The sequence below is a fragment of the Sylvia atricapilla genome, chromosome 2 (genome assembly GCF_009819655.1).
Source record: "Sylvia atricapilla isolate bSylAtr1 chromosome 2, bSylAtr1.pri, whole genome shotgun sequence".
Lineage (NCBI taxonomy): Eukaryota > Metazoa > Chordata > Aves > Passeriformes > Sylviidae > Sylvia > Sylvia atricapilla.
The window spans coordinates 95898700-95918506 of record NC_089141.1 but is presented as its reverse complement, the minus strand read 5'-3'; the positions used below and the strand labels follow the sequence as shown (position 1 = coordinate 95918506).

Sequence of the window (19807 nt, the reverse complement as noted above, 5' to 3'; positions counted from 1 at the left end):
ACGGGAGCTTAGGCAGGGAGAGTCGCGTAGGGCGACTCTTTCAAAACCATTCTCTGTAACACTGAGTGCAGGAGAAGAAGTAAAATGAAGTTCAGTTGATCTCTGATGGGGGTGTACTGCTGCCTTCTCCAGAAAAATCCCATGCCCTCCATTCAAAAATCGTTGATTCTAGGCCAAATCCGCTTCAGGGGTTTAATAAGGTCATTAAAGCAAGCCATAGTTTGTATGTTTTAGCAGTGGAGAGTGCTCATACAAAAGTGGATACTTACACAAACTCCTAGGCAAATCACAGATTTCACTATCTTACTGTCTAGAGGCTTGTCTTGTAATAGAGGTCGGGATCATCACTAATTTGTGCTAAACTACTGTTTGGCATCTACCTAATTCATCTTTTAGGCATTTCAGTTACAACATTGTGTGCTGCCGTGGCTATAATAATCTTTCTATAAACATGTATGTGATATGCTTTTTGGTATATGTATACAGTTATATATACACAAAAATATAGGTGCACATAAATACAGCTGCATGTGTTCTTGAAATATGTAAGAGTATATCAGTATATGATAAATATACATATATGTAGGATATCATATGCTAGAAACATTAGTCCTTATGTTTATATCCATATATATATTTGCATAAACCACAGACATGCACTCTAAATGCTGTGCTAATAATATAGTAGCAAGTGAAAATTTCAGTCTGATAAAATAACTCTTTTAATGCTAATAGAGATTTTAAATTTATCAGTTATAATACTCTGGACTAATCCTTCCACAATGCCATACAAAGTTGAAGGATTTTTTTATAAAGTTTTACTGATAGATGAGTGAAGCCAAAAGCAGCATCTGCAAAAGAAAGCTAATTTTGCTGTAATAGGCTGTTTGAAATTCATCATTTTGGGTTTTAATAATGCACAGAAACATCTGCTGTTTTCCTTGATCACATGAAAGAGAAAGGAAAAGAGAAAAAAATGAAGAACATTTGGGTTTTTTCATTCTTAAGTGAACAGAGAGGGGAGAAATAAAACCGTTTAAATACCTTGATGTGTGTATGTGCAGTTCAAAACTTTTGATTGCTCTCCCGCCCGGCATGGAGGGTTGATGGACCAGGGAGCAGTGGCGAAAGTTGACAACCCCCCATGGCTGACCCCTCATGTTTTCTCTTGCCTAATCGAATTTTACATGTGTTTCCAGATAGCTGATCAGCTTCCCTGGATTTCGCTGACGCCACAGGAAAGCTTTGCCTGAAGATGGAAACACTGGAGTCAGAACTGACCTGCCCTATCTGTCTGGAGCTGTTTGAAGACCCGCTGCTGCTGCCTTGCGCTCACAGCCTCTGCTTCAACTGCGCGCACCGCATCCTGGTCTCCCACTGCGCCACCAACGAGCCCGTGGAGTCTATCACCGCCTTCCAGTGCCCGACCTGCCGCTATGTCATCACCCTCAGCCAGCGCGGTCTAGACGGGCTCAAGCGCAACGTCACCCTGCAGAACATCATCGACAGGTTCCAGAAAGCCTCCGTCAGTGGGCCCAACTCCCCCAGCGAGACCCGCCGGGAGCGGGCGTTCGATAACAACAGCATGTCGTCCTGCGAGAAGGTGCTCTGCCAGTTCTGCGACCAGGACCCTGCCCAGGAGGCGGTGAAAACCTGCGTTACCTGCGAGGTGTCCTACTGCGAGGAGTGCCTGAAAGCCACTCACCCCAATAAGAAGCCATTCACCGGCCACCGGCTCATCGAGCCTATCCCGGACTCTCACATCAGGGGATTAATGTGCTTGGAGCATGAGGATGAGAAAGTTAACATGTACTGTGTGACTGATGACCAGTTAATTTGTGCCTTGTGTAAACTGGTCGGGCGACACCGTGACCATCAGGTGGCAGCTCTAAGTGACCGCTATGACAAGCTAAAGGTCAGTGTTACCTATCAGCTTTTTTAGCCAAGCAGTGGGTGGTTGGGAAGGAAAATACGCTTTGGTTGCACACTAAACTCCTCATTCTGGCAGTGGTTGGGAAAGGCAGACGTGTGATCTCTAATCATATGAGATACATGGATCTGTGTGTGGATCTGTGTGATCGCCATGTAAAAGGTGCCAGATTTCACTTAAGAAAAAATTCCTCGTTTGTGTTTGGGTTTCTCTAAAGCTATCATAACGAATATGCAGCGTGAAGTCCTGTTTAGGTGAATTTTCTTATCTACCTGCAGCTGGCAATCTTTAGCGCTGACTGCACATACACAGACGCTGATTGAAATGTCATGTATTCTTTGCATACATTTGGTGTTGATTATTTTTCATTAGGTTGCTTTCATTGTGAAAAGCCCTTCACATCACCACTAACGGGAGATGCATTTATTTGTGCCGGCTTCAGGGATGCCAGCTGCCCATCCAGCCAGGGAAGCTGAACGCCGGCTTTGCTCTTCCCGTACTGCCTCCTACCAGGCTCACAGGCAGTGCAATCCTAGAAACAAAGCCAAAATTGTTTCTTGCAGCATTCCCACGGTTCAGCAAGCTTCTGGCACATTTCCTACCAGGTAGCTTGGAGGCTTCCACAGCCTGGCCCTGTGCAGGACACCCTGGGTGAGGGGGCAGTGGGCAGCCGGGTCTCAGGGTGCTTTGGAGGCTCTCCAGGATGCCAGGAGAGGCAGAGCTCCTGCTGAACATTGAGGCCAAGGCAGGTGACCTCACACCCACCTGGGTGTACATTTCTTTCATGCTGATTCCTGAGCTGCTGCAGAGCCAAGGCAGGAATTAGGCATCCTGCACTTCCCTCCACCCACTCCCTCCACACGGTTTGCATGTGCCTGTGTGCAGCTGTGGAGGCAGTTTTTAAACATGGACTGCAATCCAGAAATCACAAGCATGGAGAGCAAGGACTATCTGCCAGCCTTCCCACATAGAATTTTGAACGTGGAAAACAAACTGAATTATAGGTTTAACTAACTTAAATACTTTCAGATTAAAGAGTGTGGCTGTATCATGCCTAAGATAACTTCAGGTGCTCGCTGGTGAAATCTGCGGACACATTCTGTGCAGGTTTTGTGCCTCTATGCTATGCAAACATGGCCATCATATTCTATGATTATATTAGCATAATGAAATACACTTCTTTACCCGGACCTGATAACTTTCTTTTTATCTCTTAAAGACTTTTTTGTTTACCAGAGAGTTGTTATTTTTGTTTTCTTTTTTTCTGAACTAATTTGGTTTTTTTAATAGTTTTGTTGTTGAGAACATTAGCATGGGTCGTAAAGGTGGATGTCTGCCAGGATTTACTGTACTTTTTATTAGTCCAGTGGGTTTACATCCTTAACAGGTGCTACTATGTAGTGACATAACAATGTATTGATTACCAACTTTACACCAGTAGGAATATACTACTTAACATGAAAGACCTTCAACATTAAATACTGGATAAGCATATTTTTGATGATTTTAAAAAAAGTACTAAACACTTTTTGGTGTTGATGTACATAGACAATGCAAGCCTTGAAGACTTGAAAAGGCCTGTCTTCTCTCCCTCATGATATTTGACCCAATACTATCTATAGGAAGAAAATGAGTGTATTTTCTGCATGATCTGTGTCTTTTCTGTGCAAAGATGACTAAGCAAGCTCTGAAGGTATATCTCAAAAAGGTGAATAACATTTACATTGGATGTCACCCAGTTTAGTTAACCTAAAAGTAAGGAAACGAAAGTTCTAAACCTGCTAAAGTTCTTTGAACCAGCTGCCTTGAAGACTAATTAAAATACTGATTTAATAGACTTGAGCCAAATAACTCACGTCTCAGTATGAGAACTCCTACCATGATTTATATTATTTGTATGATTTTTTTGAGATGCAGAATTGCTTTATACCCAAACTCTATAAAAGAGCTTTACACACACAATTAGTGTCTATGTGAAATGCTGTTTCTATCATCTTCATCATGAAGCAGCCAATTTCATGTTGCTAATGCCAGTGATGACATCAGTCATGACAATTATGCCCCATATGCAACATATTTATGCTCTGGTCCAGGAACATTAGCCCAAGTGGTTTTCATGCAGATCCAGCATCCCTTTTCTGTTCACAAGAAGGTAATCTGAAAGTAATGTCTTCCCTTTCCTCATTACCTCTCTCATCACAGCAATTAGTTCTGGTTTACAACTCAATCTTAGAAAATGAGATTTTCATTTCTGTAGATTGGCATTTATAAGGAGTATAAATGCCTCAGGAGTAAAGGAACGATACCAGTTCCACCAGCATTTTGTAGCTGATGGTCAAAAATTTCAAGTCCATTTTCACATTCAGGCCTCTTGCTTCTCCTTAAGGGTGATATGATCTCATGAATCACTGGTCTTTCGGTAACATAATATTAGGCATGAAATTGTTGATGGTCTTTATTAACTTATAGGTAATGTGCACACACCACTGGCAAATTAAATACTGAAATGGATTAGAAAACTCCCACATGAGAAAATGAGTTCTTGCTTTCTATATTGCTGCTGTGGCTTTTTAGTATAATGAGGTTTGATATACAAGCTACCCCAGTCTTTAAAAAAAATTCTGAAAGAATGAGATAGCCAGTAGTATAGTGGATCACTTAAAAATTGTGTGGTTGGTGTTATCTTTCAAAAAGAAAAGCTAAACCACTTAAGGTGACTCTTTTGAATTTCTTTTTAAATCAACATGCTATTTACGCTAACAACAGGAACTGGTGCTGTTCTGGGTGTTAAGCTATGCTAATTACTTACATTTTCTTGAAGTAGTGTTAGTAGTAGTTTAAACAATATCTCACCCCTCATCAAGCATAGAACAAAAGATGCCATTACAATCTAGCCCCTTTTGTGGCAAAAATGAAACTCCTTAATTAGGAGCTCTGTACACTTGTCTAGCAGAGGCTTCTACACTGAAGTGTGTTTAACAGTGAGTGTAACAATTGTGGACATCTCAAAATAGGGAAGTGTTTTCCTTTAGCAACTATATCTCCATTACTGAGAGATGCTTCTATTTCTCCACTTGCACTGGGGCAGAGAGGATTTAGGGCAGTTGCATTCCTTCAGAAGCTGTTCTTTCCTGCTTAGCTGCACAACCACGACACTACCTTCATGCTCACTGTTGGTTTAGCGTTCATAGATGCGCTTTGGTTTTTGTTTTTCTTCTTGAAGTTGATCATAGACAGATGAATAATAGTAATGGAAAAAGCAATAAACCATGACCAAAACAGAGAACAGGAAATATACTGGTAGTACACTAGATTTATGGTGTGGCGATCAAAATTGTGATAAAATAATTTTAGCAGCAAAACCAATCAAAATTTTAAATATAGAATGAATAAGGGCCTGTGCTTACCACACCACATTGCCTCAAAGAAAAGATTTATGGCTAATTACTTTTGATATTGATTCTTCATTTTTTGTCTTGTTGCAATAACAAGAAAATGACAACTTAAACATACTTTTTTTTTTCCCCGAAAAAAAATTACCATTGTTTGACAGCTATATTTAAACTCATGAACATGAAGGAAAACCCAGTAAGATAAGACTTATTTTGAATTTGAGGAGAAACAAACTTATAAGGTGTGGATGAAAATATATCACTCATTTAATATTAGCAAAGAGCCACAAAGTGGTATAACAAAAGAGAAAGATAGACGGTAAAACGTATTTTGAAACTGTGCAAAGCCACCATAACACCATTGAAACTAATTTCTTTACTTGTCTTCATATTTACTCAGAATTTAGCCTCTAATGTTTATCTTCTTGCCAAAAGATAGTTTTGGCACAATCTTTCTAATTCTCGGTCAAGAAAGATCTTTTGCTGAATCAAGCTGTTGTAGCTTACCTTTGGTTCACCATATTTTTGTTTGAAATTTATTAAGGCTGAGTTGTTTTAGGCATGTTTATGAAGCAGGGCAGCTCTCTGAATAGCACTCAGCAATTCCAGAAACAAAAAGAGCTTCTTGTTTGTCTGGTCTCCAACTAGTTTTAGCAGTAGAATCCATACACATCTGTTTTTCCTACTCTGTTGATGCAGGATACAAGGAATACTTTTTCTATTATCTGTGTCAATTCAGCTACTCACGATTATTTAAAGAATAGGTACTGTTTCCACATAGGGAGGAATGAATTCATCTTTTCTAAACCTTTGAATTTGTCATGTCCACAACTACTACAAATAGGATCCAAAAATATGTCTGCTTTCCTGATATGTACACACTATAGATTAAAAAACTTTTCATATTTACTAGCTTTGCAGAGATTCTGGCAAAATATGTGTAGAACCTTTCCAACTATTTTTATATGGCGTTATTTTGTAATGTCAGCTTGATAATTAATTGATATATTGTGATACAATAAGAATCCAGAATTTTAAAATACAATTAATTGATAAATTGTGATATTATAAGAAACCAGAATTTAAAAATACGTATTCCTACAAGCAGGGGGCTTGACAATCCATGAACATTGTTGTCTGGACTTTCATATAAATATATTATGCATGTATATGTAAATATATGTCTATATACAACCTATGCCTGTATTTACAGTGCTTTTGTCCATCTATAAAACCAGTACTAAAACTGCATAATACAATAAGTTGGTATTTATGTCTATATAGAGTTGTCTAGCATAGAAATATAGGTAATTTTCAGTAATGTCTAACTTATCTAAAACCTTGAATTTGAAAAAACACACATGCCTGTGTTTTGAGTAAAAATGTACAGTTTCATATATATGTGTAGGTCTGTAAAAGTATAATCATACTCAAAAGCTTAAACATATATGTATATAAAATAGATTTACTTGTTACCTATTTTTACAATTCTATGCATATAATCTTTTGAGTAGCTGAATATTTTCATATCTAAATTTATAGTTTCTCTGCATATCCTTTACTTTCTATTTAATCCAAGCTATTTTAATAAAATTCAACTGATATCGATGCCTTTTTGCTTGTCCTAAAATCACAAGCCAGACACTGTTAGGAGATAAAATGGGGTTAGAGTTACCTTTTTAAGGATCTGTAGATCCTTAGGTGCACAACTCGCTAGATGGAAAGCGCTGAAGATGCACATAGAGCACATACAATTTTTATGTGTTTAACAAATTACAATAACTGACAAGAATCCCCAGTTAGACACATTAGAGATAAGGTAATTCTTCCCTGGTTCTGCCGTTTTCTGAATTCTCCCCCACATTAGATACGAACTAAACTTTGTTTTTGAGAATGTTTCTCCGAGAGTTGGTTTCGAACTTGGCTTCCCAGAGAATCTAAACTTGGACCCCCAGGGCTTGGAGCCATTGGGGAATTTATTTTGTCTTTCTGTCTAATAGAGTAGATAAAGTGCTGGATATAAATACAACAATTGGCCATGGAGCTCCAAAAATATATGTAAAGGATATAGAGAATATATAAAAGCAAAAAGGCAGAAATCAATTCAGCATCAATATATAAAGGCACAGTATGTCAGTGTAATAGAGATATGTGTTATTAAAGATTTAGATAAGTGGCACCTTTCTTTACATTGTTCTTAATAGATTGAGAGTAGTGCCAGTTTTCCAAGTTTAACCTATAGTTAGAATGTAATATCCAACCTAGCAAAGTGTAGAGCTCATGGACTTTCATTATTATTATTAGATCAGATGCAGCTTGATATTATCATCATCATATTATTAGATTAGATATTGCTTGATAGATTGACTTCAGTGCCTAATTTTTTATGAAATTAAAATGATGAATAGTCACAGTGATTATTATGGAATATTATTCGATATTACTTAATTATTTAATGCAGAAATAGAGGCAAAAAAAACCTAACTTTCTATGCTTCAGTATTTGCGAAGATCCAAAAATACAAAGTTGTTGCATGGAAGAAGATTGATGTAGGAACAAGCTCTTTTACTCAAATGGTTTTCCATGTACACTTATTTTATTACATTGAAATAAAATTATTAAGAGAGACTTCAGAGAATTCTCTTTAGTTCAGTGTTATCTGCATCTTCTGTTTCCTCCATTTGGTATTTCTTTTCAGAGTTCAGAAGCATAACAGACAGTATTAATACAGAATACCAAAATCAGTCTTTCATGGGGAGAGAGTGCATGTATGTGTTTATTTTAGACACATTTTGAAGTTCTTCATGTGTATGACTGTGGGTAATGAACTATGATTTTACAATAGTACTATGTACACAGTACTATGAGATTAGGGGGGTTTATCCGCCCAAGTTCCCTTAAATAATATAAGCCATAGGTTTTTAAAACTTAATTTCACAAATGTAATAGTTGGCAAGTCTTTTGCATACTAATAATTTCCTTCAACCTTAGTGGAAATGATGGTGTTGAAGGTCTAATCTATTCAGGAAGAACAAAAGAATTAAACAAAATTGTGAATAGTACGGCATTATTATCTTTTTTCTCATGACCCTGGTTTCCAGGGAAGTCAGACTAGAAGTTAAGTAAAATATACTGTTATAGTTTTTCATGGTTCTGGTCTAAAACTGTTCAGAAAACAGACTTCAAATTCATGCTTAAGCTCTATACTGGTATTTTGTACTGACCTCTTACCTGACCCTTCATTGCTTATGTGTTTTTAGATAGTAGAATGCTAGAATGTTGTTGGTGGAATATAATCCACAGCAGAGACTTCCTTGGAATGAGGATTTGTGTAGAAACACCAAATAATTCAGTGATAAATGTAGATGTTGAACAAGTACATGAGTAAAAATACGAACCAACAAAGTGTTTTAGAGCATGGGGCACAGGTTTAGGAAATGTCATCTGCCTAGCAGAGTAAGAAAGGTGGTGTTGGCAACAAGGAAAGTAGCAAACAGTCTTCAGAAGAAGAAGATATTTATGGGTTTTAGCATAACAGTGGACTTTGTTATAACTGATATTTAGAATGAGTCAGTAAATTGTTTTAGTGCTTTACCAGGAAATGGTAAAAAGTATAAAGATAGTTGGGAGTATAAGGTTAAAATCACTTAACATGAACAGTAGGCTAAAGCACAGTCTTCAGTGGCATTGGGAAATGTGTGAACAGTAAAAAAGTGTATGTCTATACCTAAGTTCTGAATTTATTTTCAAGCATAACCTCATTTGAATGAAAATATTTTTTTATGGCAGCAAATACATTTTCAGACAAATATGGAAGTTGTTAATAATAGATTTCAAATGGGAAAACCCCCCACCCCAAAATCTAGATATAAATGTCTCCAAAAGAAGCACCGCAGAACGTTCATTATTCAGATTTTTTCAAGATTAATTTATTACATTAAATTGCTCCATGAAGAGAAACCCAAATTATTTTAACTCTGACTAGTAATGACACACAATTGTAGGAGGATGAGATGAGATGGAGAACTAAATATTTTAATTCTCCATCTTATGTTGAATAATTTTCACAACTCCTTTTATTTTTACTTTTATTCTGATCTTAAAGCACACACATATTTAGCAATGATCCCAGTATACTCCTTCCAGCTTTACAACTGTACCTCTGTTATGTTTTACTTTGACCTTCTTTCTTTAGTAAAATACACAGTTTCTATCAAAACAACAATACTTGTATGTGTCTTTAGCACTGGGATCCTTACATAGGGTTTATAACAAACAGAATGGTGCCTGGTTTGGAAAGCCTGAATAGTCCATGGCAAGTGAAACTCCTGCAGAAGGTCATGGACTGAAAGACATGTTGGGTTGATAAAGCACACTTAGGACTCAAAGCCTGATATGGGTGATAAGATTGTGTGTTCCCTTTCTCTCCCATCTGTATTTACCTGTCCCCAAAAACCAGCTGTCCAGACCCCTGTCTCTGTGGGTGTCCCTTCACTATCCAAGCAAGAAGTGTTTTCTCTTTCTGGGAGGGCATTTTTGCCCTTGAGAGCAAACACCCACATGAAGAACTTGAGGCAAGGAGATTCCTGCCCTTCACAGCTTTCACATTTCATTTATAATGCTGCTCTCACAAATCTATTTTCCAGTTGTCTCAAGTCAGTGAAAATTGAAGCAGGAACAAAGAAAAGGTTAATTTTATCATAGTATGACTATACAGAGTTATTCTTCCACCTTCTGAAAACATATATTTAAGTAAACCTTACTCTCTTACAGATCAAATGTTTAGTTGAAAGTACATTGCTTTCACCAGTAGAATGCTTAGAATATCTCGGTTAGCTAATAAACATGTAATATATGACTGACTTTCTTGATGATGGGCCTTGATTGTGCCAGCAGAAATGACTTTTATGATAGCCTTTTCTTCTTTAATTTCTACAGGCTGGAATAGAAGTATTACTTTTTGACATATTTCTCCTTTGTGTGGCATGTAGGTCCTGTGCAATATCTCAGTTTACAAGGGTAGAAGGGGCTCATCTACAAGGTTATTTCAGTGCCTCAGACAAATGTGCTTGAAAGACTGGGCCTTTGGGTTGCTTTTGTAGCTTACAGATCCCCTCCATTAAAGATGACTAATTCATTTTTCACCTGTTCCCTGTTGCCAAGATGTGATTCTTTGTAGCAGCTGGTAGCTTTGTAGTAGCACTTCAAAATTTAGAAAATTCTGTGCTCCCTACTGGCACCTGTGTTTGCACATGCACTGTGACTTCCCCATAAGAGCTCCCTGAGATTCTGACCGCTGAAAATTGGAGAGGATTAGGAAAAGACAAAAGCAATGAGCCTATAGACAGACACATGGTTATGCAGAAATGTTTTCCCCTGTTCATCTCAATTATGACTATCACACTTCCAGAATTTTTGGCTATTTGTATTTTTATATTTATTGCATGAACGAAGTTCTGTCAGTTCAGCTGAAACCAAGAGGATGTAGTGGTTTGGGTTTTTTTCCATGCTCCCAGATTTTGCATTTCTTGAGAATTGAAAATTTCCTGTCTAAATGTAGTCTCAGTCCTATTTTTTGAAACTTTGCAATTTTAGCTTTCCTACAGTATGTTGGCCATATTAAATTAAAGTAGCTGTATGATCTATAATTATATTTTACATCATGACAGAAATCAAATTCAGCAAAGATGAGAAAAGTAGCTAGAGTGCATATGGTTAGCTTTTTCCTTTGCTATTTATCTGTTCAATTAGTTGTGATATTCAGAATGGTCTTCTGAACTACCCAGACCCCTTGTCCAAATCCTTTTAGTGGTCCAGAGAAGAGTGGGTGCAGAAATCAAATGCTGAAAATTTGAAAATCAAGGATGATATGATGGAATAACATACTATATAAAGTTTCAGATTTACATGAAAGTTGAGGGATTTTTAAAGAAAAAATAAATAGAAAATCTCGGTGGATATTTGTGACTTCTAGACAGTTTCCCTCTACTATCATCTGTGCTAATTACACCTGTCAAGTATAGAAATTAATTTGCTTATTTTAACTATGATAATCCCCAAAGTCAGTGATTTACTATTTGATTTCATATAATTATTTTGATTTGAAATACAATAACCCCACCTCCCCTTATCCTTATGTTGAAAAGCCTGGATTCTTGTCTTCATCTAAGAGAATAGGTGCCACTGCAGTTTCTGGCTTTGTGTGTCCTGCACTATATGCTAGTCTAAAAAAATAATTCTGATGTTGAAACTGATGTTAATTACTGCTATAACAGTATTCTCTCTCTATTGACTGAAATCTACACATCCTAAATTTGGAGGGAAAAAAAAAAAAAAAAAGGGAAATATTCCAAAATATGAGACAGTCTCTTATATCCTATGAAATAAAGATTCTCTTTTATCCTATAAGTATTTCAGCTTTAATTTCTTAATGAAATTATGGCTTTGATATAAAATTCTTTTTTGAAGGTTTATTCCAAATAAAAGGAAAATGAAACCATTGTACAATGAGAAGAGACGTTTAATGTAAAGTATACATCAGCTCATTACAAGAAATAGCAAATATATAACCTTTCTGATGCAATTACTTCCTAGTCCCATACTGCATTAATCATTTCTTTCACCGTTGTTCACTATAGGCTCACCAGTTGTGGGTAATAAACCATTGCTAATACCAGGACAGATGAAGATGAGAGCATCAATCTGCTTTGAGGCTGAGTGAAGGGATGGGAGTGAGGGGCTGGGGGGTAGAAATCTTGCATCTCATGACTTATTTCAGGATGAGATTGTTAACATACCTCTTGTTCAGGGGTGTGCCTAAAACTCTAAGCACTACAGATTTTTTTTTCTGTTAATATTGTTTACTGTAATTCTACCACTAATTAATTTTGAAGTGCTTACTTTATAGTTATTAAACTTGTATTTCTGCCTCAGAAGATGAATATTAACCTGTTTGACTATAAATTAGCTGGAACATCTCTGATGGCAGATAGTACTGAAAGACTTCTCAACATACTCAGAGTATGGGTTGGGCAAGGCAATGGCTAATTTGAAGCAGATGAAAAGAGAAGTGCTTCCCCAGTCAAAAAAAATCCAGCTTTTCTGTTCTATTTTGAACTATCCACATATATATGACAAAACATAAGACTTGTCAAACTCTCCTGTTTACCCCATGCAGGTCATGGTGATTGAGATGTCATGCTGTCTATGAATAATAATGTCCATTCAAGCCAGTAATGTGTTTGAATGTCAGAGAAATTTTCTGCATGTAGATCTGGTTGCTGGTTAAAATAAGAAAAAGTAGACTAGAAAACACATTATCTTTTATTAACTACTAGCGAAATAAAAACATCCATTGAGGAAGGAAAAGAGAAGCAGCTATGTTGCTGTGTTGCTTATACAGGTTAATATTCCCTTGGTAAGCACCCAGTGCTTTGCTCTAAACCAGCTGGAACTTCCATAGGTTCCCGCACTTCAGTAGCCCCTTGAAACTCATCTCTGTGTTTCTGGAGATGTCCTGACTATTCTGAAATGTGAGACTATAAACCCATGTTTTGTTATTTGTTATGATACTGTCAAACTTTGAAAGAGATTAAAGATGAGCAACTGTTCACAACATGTGTGTCTTGAGGTAGAAGCATTAAGCAGGCTCATTTAGCCATAGCTAATGACAGCGTGTGCAAAATTTATTTTCAAATTAAGCCAGCAGCATATGGAGATTATAACTCATTCGAACTGAATTTGAAAGATATCTATCCTAATAATAAGTTACTAAATAGAAGAGAAAATTCTGATCAGTGTATGAATGAAGGTTCATCTGAATAGGTATTTAAAATATTTTATTTCTTGTCCAAAGACTTGGAACACGTACATGCAAGAAATCCCTTCAAGTAACTATTAAAACACTGCAAATAATATCTGAACGTAGTTAAAAAAAAATTTAAAAAAAAAAACCAAACAAACAAACAAAAAAAAAAAAAAAAAAAAAAAAAAAAAACACACCTTTAAAATTCTCAATCCAAAAATAGAAGTTTTCAATGCCTTTCCCAATATAACAAACTGGACTATATTCTGTAAACTATAAAAGGGGGAAAAATATATGTACAGATAAGTAAGGGGTGGATAGAATTGAATGCTTGGTAGTGAAAGCTCCTGTGTCTCTCCAGTAGTCATGGATCTCCTTGTGGCAGTATGGTCACTCCTGCTCCCCTTGTGTAGAGAGCTGCTGGGTCACTCCAGGGTGGCCCTGCCAGTGCTGGGGCTCTCCCGCTGCACAAGGAGCTTGGCAGGGTGCAGCTGCATTTGCTTTATGAGTGTTTGCTGTTGGAAGGCTGGCACTGGGGGCTACAACAGATTTCATTGTAAAATAAAACTTGACTACATTGAAAAATCTGTCACATGAGAGAGCTCCTCCACTGAGGCCCTTCTTCAGCCCAAGGGTCAATAAGGTGCCTTCTTGCCAAAATTACCCATGAGATACCTGCTAACGACATGCAAAATTTGGGTGAATTTTTATGGTTCAGTCTTTTCTTGCCTATGCTCCTTAAGTATGAGCAAACATTATTCTTTTCCTTGTTTTTGATTACAACCTTCAACTTCAAAAATACTGAAGCTTGTGGGGGGAAAGGGCATTATATTAGCCATACAGAAATGTTTTCACCCTCTTTTGAGCATTTGTTATGATCACTCTTGAGGAAAAACTGACCTTTCCAGTCAAATCCACCAAATGGAGCAGCACCATGAAGCCTTTTTGTGGTTTTTGTGCTTTTTTTGCCTTTGCTGAATTAGCTTTCTTTTCAGACTTGGTAGACACATGCTTCTGAAATTATAATGTACTGAAATTCTTAGGCAGGATGCAATTAATTACTGCAGTTATTTTGCTGTAAGAATATTATCAGAGGAACCTTTTTTACCTCATTAATTTACTTAATTACTTCCAGCTTTGTTCATATTTATACTAGTTGAAAATCTTTGTCTGAACATGCAGTGAATTACTCTGAGTAAAATTACCTCTGTAAGTTAACAATTTTCTGGTAATGTCTTTTGTTAGAAGAGGTTGGGTAAGAGAATAATAAGCTACTAAAACATTTTTCTGAAAAATTGAAAAACATTTAAAGGAAGTCTGAATTTTGAGTAGTTTTAAATGAGTACTTGTTCTGCCTAAATCATTTAGCATACTCTCACTTGAAAGCAATGTAATTTTTCTATCAAATAAGTCACTACTACACTTTAGGAAAAATTTAAAAAAACCCAGCCAATAAAACCAATTTGGAGTTCTACTATTAAACATCATAATACTTTATTTCAACAGTGAAGGCTTCAGATTTTAATGTGCAAATTTTGATTTTGAATAAATTAGGAAGTTATTTTGTTCTAGTTTTTGTATCAATTGTCTGCAAAGTTGAGTGTTTGCAGTATAGGCGTACAAGTAAATTGTTGTGTTATAGGTAAATGATTGTCACAAGTTACAAATTCAAATGTGGAAGAGCTTATTTTGTAATGGCTCTGATTATAGTTTGCAATGAAACCAAGGAAGAAAACAACAGAAGGTAAGGAGGGGGATGCTTGCTCATGTAGTTTGGTTTGGGTTTTTTTCCTCACAAATTATAAGCACAATAGGAACCCTGGTTCATCCTGAGGTTTGAGACTGGAGTCCCTCATTAAATGACTCCTGCTTGCAGAACAGACTGAATCTGCTGTCACGTGTTTTCCTTGGAGGAACTCCTTTCCTTCCCAAGAGGGTCTGCAAGGTCAGGCAAATAAATATCCCATCTTGGAAACTGCATGTCTCAAGGCTGCTCTCTCTGACATCTTATTTTCACAGAAGAATTTCTAGGGAAAGTCTGTCACAAACCCCAGAGAAGCTGAGTTCTTCCATAATGGAAAGCTGTTTTAAACCAGGTGTGCCAGGTACAAGGGAAGTGTTTTGAAGCTTTAGTGTTTTGTTTTCTATTACATTACATACATAATTTCAGTACTCTTATTTAAGATTCAGAATTCATGTAATTCTTTTCTAGTGCTGTGAAGCAGTATCACTTTGGTAGTGGGAGTAAAAGGTGTACTGTTCAGTCTTTAAAAATTTGATCTATTACTATTTTTGGTTTATATTATGTTTATAATGTATGTCGAATTCTGGCCTCAGGGGGACCACCAAAATCCCACATTGCTTCAACAAATTTTATTGGATTTTTTAACTATTGTTTATTGGGGTTTTGGTTGTTCGTTTATTTTTGATTTATTGCTTATCATTGACAATTTTGGGTTCTTTATTACTTGTACTCTTAGCACTGAATGGATATTATGAGGTAGCAACTAATTTAGCAAGCCTGCTGCCACCAAAAATTGTTCTTTCTGATTATGTTGCTCTCCCTGTCTTTTCTGCATGCTGCTATTATCCCACTGGAGCAGCTTCAGTAGTTGTAGAACCTTTTGGTGAACTGATTCCCTGCATTTTCTGCTGGCCATGAGCAGCCCCAACAGTGCAGTGGAGCAGGCACACCTGAGGTGGGAGCACTGAGTCTACTCCATTTTTCCCCTCTTCAGGCACCCAGCAGTCTCCATGGAATGCACAGGTCTACTCCAGGAAGGCTGCTGCCTCAGATGCTGACAGTAGATGCACAAATTAGGTGCCTTAAATGCAATTTCCCAGCAGCTATAACAATTTAATGGCTGTTTGCCATGCATCCACCATTTTCCCCTTCCTGTACCAGTCCCTCACCTCCTCTTGCTCAATCCCACCCTAGCTATGCCAACTCTCAAGAGCAATAAAAAAACCCCCAAACAACTCTGCATAAGGCAATAATTTCCTGGATATCTAGCAAGTTGAAATGATGCAATGATGGGTCAGATTTAGTCTGGTTCTGGCACAAAGTAAAGACAAGGAACTGACAGATTAGGACAAGGAAGGAAAGTGATTGAATGAACTTTAAATATTATCCTGAGGAAGGAGACGCAATTCCACCTACAGCCCTTAGCAGAGTTTAACAAAAGAGGGTACAGCAACTTCTCTATGTCCAGCTCTGTTAAGGGTTTTTCCCTTTGTCAGCATGGGTTGCTTAAGATGTACAAATGTGACAGAATTTTTAAAAAAATGAAAACAGAAGATTTCTTTTTCCTTGTTTTTTTAAGTGGACAAAAATTATTTTTACCATTAAAATTACCAGTATTGATGAACAAATCAAAATAAACTAGAGATACAACAGTGGTACTATATCTATAGAGAGGCTTCTTTCAGTACAAAAATTCCCTGCAGAAGTTAAGCTCCTCACAAGATGTTGGCATTCTGGCAAAAGCTTCTAGTGTGACACTGAGGCTCTTATTTAGAATATCAGTAGGAAAAAAACCTTGATCTTAGGAGGTTTTTACACCCTAACTGTGTATTTTGCCCTATGGTTAGGCTTCATGTCACCCTCTAACTTACTATAAATCCTCCAGATAGTTAAAAAAATATTAAACAAATATTTCACAAAGCTGGCTTGAGATTGAGCTTGGAAGTAGTCATAGAAGTCATTTGGTTTCAATTTCCTTGAGAACCCATACTAGATTTCTTGTAGGGATATAATACTTTTCTGCAGAAAAGATTCATCAATGAAAAATATGGGCAAGACTGAGGATTTTTATTTATGTATTTATTTTGATTTATGCACATGAGTAGAAATAGTCCTGCAATATTTCTTGAAATGTAGTAGAATAGATCTGTCTGATCATTCCCTTTTAACCACAAACCAGCAGGAATTCAACAGCTGAGCTGCAACAGGTGTAGATATATTTGATTTTTAAAAACTTTTGTCAGAGCTTACCCACTTTCTCACAGACTGCAGAATCAAATGGGCTTAGGAGTCAGGCTCAGTAAAACAGGGCTATTCTAAACTAAATAAAGAGCAAATTCCAAAACACACCAGAGCTAATTTGCCATTGTTTTCACCATAAACCATAATGAATCCTCATCAAATGAATGCAGCTGCTATGGTGCTGTATCCAAAATAATGTAATTAAATTGCTGCTTGGGGAATTTTAGAGTATAAATTTGGCAGAGACTCGTTACTGGCAATTCGACAGCAAAGCATTTATAATCTTATCCAAAGAGGTGATCCTGTGTTCTGTCATTCTAAGAGCAGAGAGAGGAGAAACAGAACCAGGATGACAAATGGCCAGACCAAAATGTGAAACAAGAAACCACAAGGACTTAGGGCTAATCCAAGCCATGCCGGAAAGCCTGTTGGGATGGCAAGGGGAGGACAGGATGAGAAAACTTCAATATATTACATCAGAAAAATTACCCACCACTCTCTGCAGTGACAAGGTCAGCAAGGAAAGAGGGCCCACCACAGGGAGCCTGCAGGAACCACAGCTTTGCCACCATCAGGGTCGGAAGAGTCACAACCCCTGATCAGGCAAGAGTAGCTCTGTGACCTCCTGCCCAGAGCTGTCTCGTCCTCCCTGCCTGCTCCCTTACAAAAACATTGAAACATTGCCCCACTCTTCTGTCAGGGCATGTGTGGATGCTTGACTGGACCTGCAGCCACCTCCTCCATCTGGGGAAAGGCAGCAATGTTGGCCTCTTGCATGGTGAATTCCCCAGAGGTGTCAGGGCCCGAGCTGGCACAAGGAGATTCAACATACAGCTCAAATGACTGTAAAAACTTCTGTGATGAACACAACATTGTCTTTGCTAAGGCTGTTCAAGATCAAACAAACTGCCATTAAAGTGCTGAGTTGTGATGAAGTGACTACTACAATCATTTTTGTGATTACATAACTAAGACCAGGGTCACCCAGTCTCATGAGAAAGCAAATTGTGTTTCTAATTTGTCTTAAAAGTGAATGTAAATTAAATTCTAATTTCAGGAGAGAAATTTGCATTTTGGCAAATGTGAGCCTTTAAAAGTTTATGTTCATATGCCCATTCTACTTCAGCTTACATAAAATATTGCAGCTTAGAGCATATACTTTAGTTTAACAACGTTTGTGTTCTTTTGTGTGCTAAGCAAATCTTCTGGGGTGGTGTTTCCGATATGAGTATTATGACTATTGACAATATATATGACAATATGAGTATATGACTATTGTGGCTTCATAATTGAATATCTATCCATCAATATTTAACATTACATGTCCCTAAAGGAGTTACCTAACTCTTCATCTCAGGGATGTCTGATCAGACAAAGCCAACAGAGTCCTTCAAAATAATTTCTTTTTGGGGTTTTTTTTTTGTTTTGTTTTGTTCTTTTATTCCTTAGTACATAGCAGTTACTGGCAAATTTGCAGAAGCAACAGCTGCCAGCAGAAGTAACTGAAAAATGGGTTTGGGGAAAGGGACAAATGGAAATTTCAGAGTTTTGATGAAAACCAAAATAAACAATTTGCTAAAGATAGAAAGAAAATGTTGAGATTAAAGAGCAATGGGTTCAATAGTAAAGTTCCCAGAACAGCTAAACAACTTTGATATAGAAACAACACTAAAAATACTAAGAGGAAAGAGTTCAAAGTTAGATGGGAATTCTTATTATATGTATATATTTGGAGAAAAACTGTATTTTGACACTTCAAGAAGAAATGAGCCTGCTATATCCTTCTGTTGCTCAGTATTGACCAATAAACATCCTCTTGTATGGAAACAGAAAATAGTTATTAGAACTAACATTTGACCTCAGGTGAGTGTCCCAGAAACATAAATCTACACTAGCAACAGACTGATGTCTCCTGAATTTGAACTGGCACAAGGGCAGGGAAAGGGAAGTTGAAGAGAAATAGGCAGGGTGATGTTTGTAGATTCATCATGGATTTCATGAGTTTCATTTAATTATGCAGCTTTGCAAACCCAAAGCTGTTTAAGATCTAGAGAAACAAATATTCACGTCTTCTTAGAGGTTTGTCAAAGGACAGAGTGCTGGCAATCTTAGTGAGATGCTGAAATAATTTGTTGCCAAGTCGTTTCAGCTCACAATAACCTTTACAGTTATCCTAGATTTCATATGCAATACCTTCATCAATGCTGGAGACAATTAAGTGTCTCTATCTTGTGCCATACCCCCCCAAATGTTGTAGTGGTTGCTTAACAACTTCACTGAGACTTTTTCCACATTACTTGATGACTTTGGCTTTGGCCTCTTTGGTCAGATTATTTGGCTGCTGTAAAGTCACTGAGAAAATGCTGGCATAATCTTGAACTGAATGGAAGGATCAGACTGGCCTTATCCTGCCATTTAGTCAATAGAGCTGGGTAACATTTTTAGTGACTGCAAATTCACCACAAATGGAGTTTTGATCCTAAAGCTGTTTTCACTTTTTAGTAGAATGGCAGAATTCGTTTGAGGTAAGGCAAAAGTAGCCTGCAGATAAACTCTTTTACCCACTAACTCAGGGATTATGGAATTTGGGTTTTAATCTCATCATGAGGGCCTTGGAAACAATACCTCCCTCTAAAAAATGGCAATGTGTCTGAGGAGAAAGTTGGAGAAAATTAGGAGCGAGCTCTTTTTTTTTC

The 19807-nt window shown here is 37.2% G+C and overlaps 1 protein-coding gene across 2 annotated transcripts in view; it reads left to right on the top strand.

Annotated features, from left to right (window-relative positions):
- MID1 (midline 1) overlaps positions 1–19807 on the top strand; it is a 140608-nt gene that overhangs the window by 42880 nt on the left and 77921 nt on the right. For both annotated transcript variants that reach the window (XM_066313863.1, XM_066313864.1), the window contains exon 2: positions 1200–1915. In XM_066313863.1, coding sequence (XP_066169960.1) covers positions 1256–1915 — 660 coding nt within the window. In that variant the 5' untranslated portion in view covers positions 1200–1255. The remainder of the gene's footprint in view (positions 1–1199; positions 1916–19807) is intronic.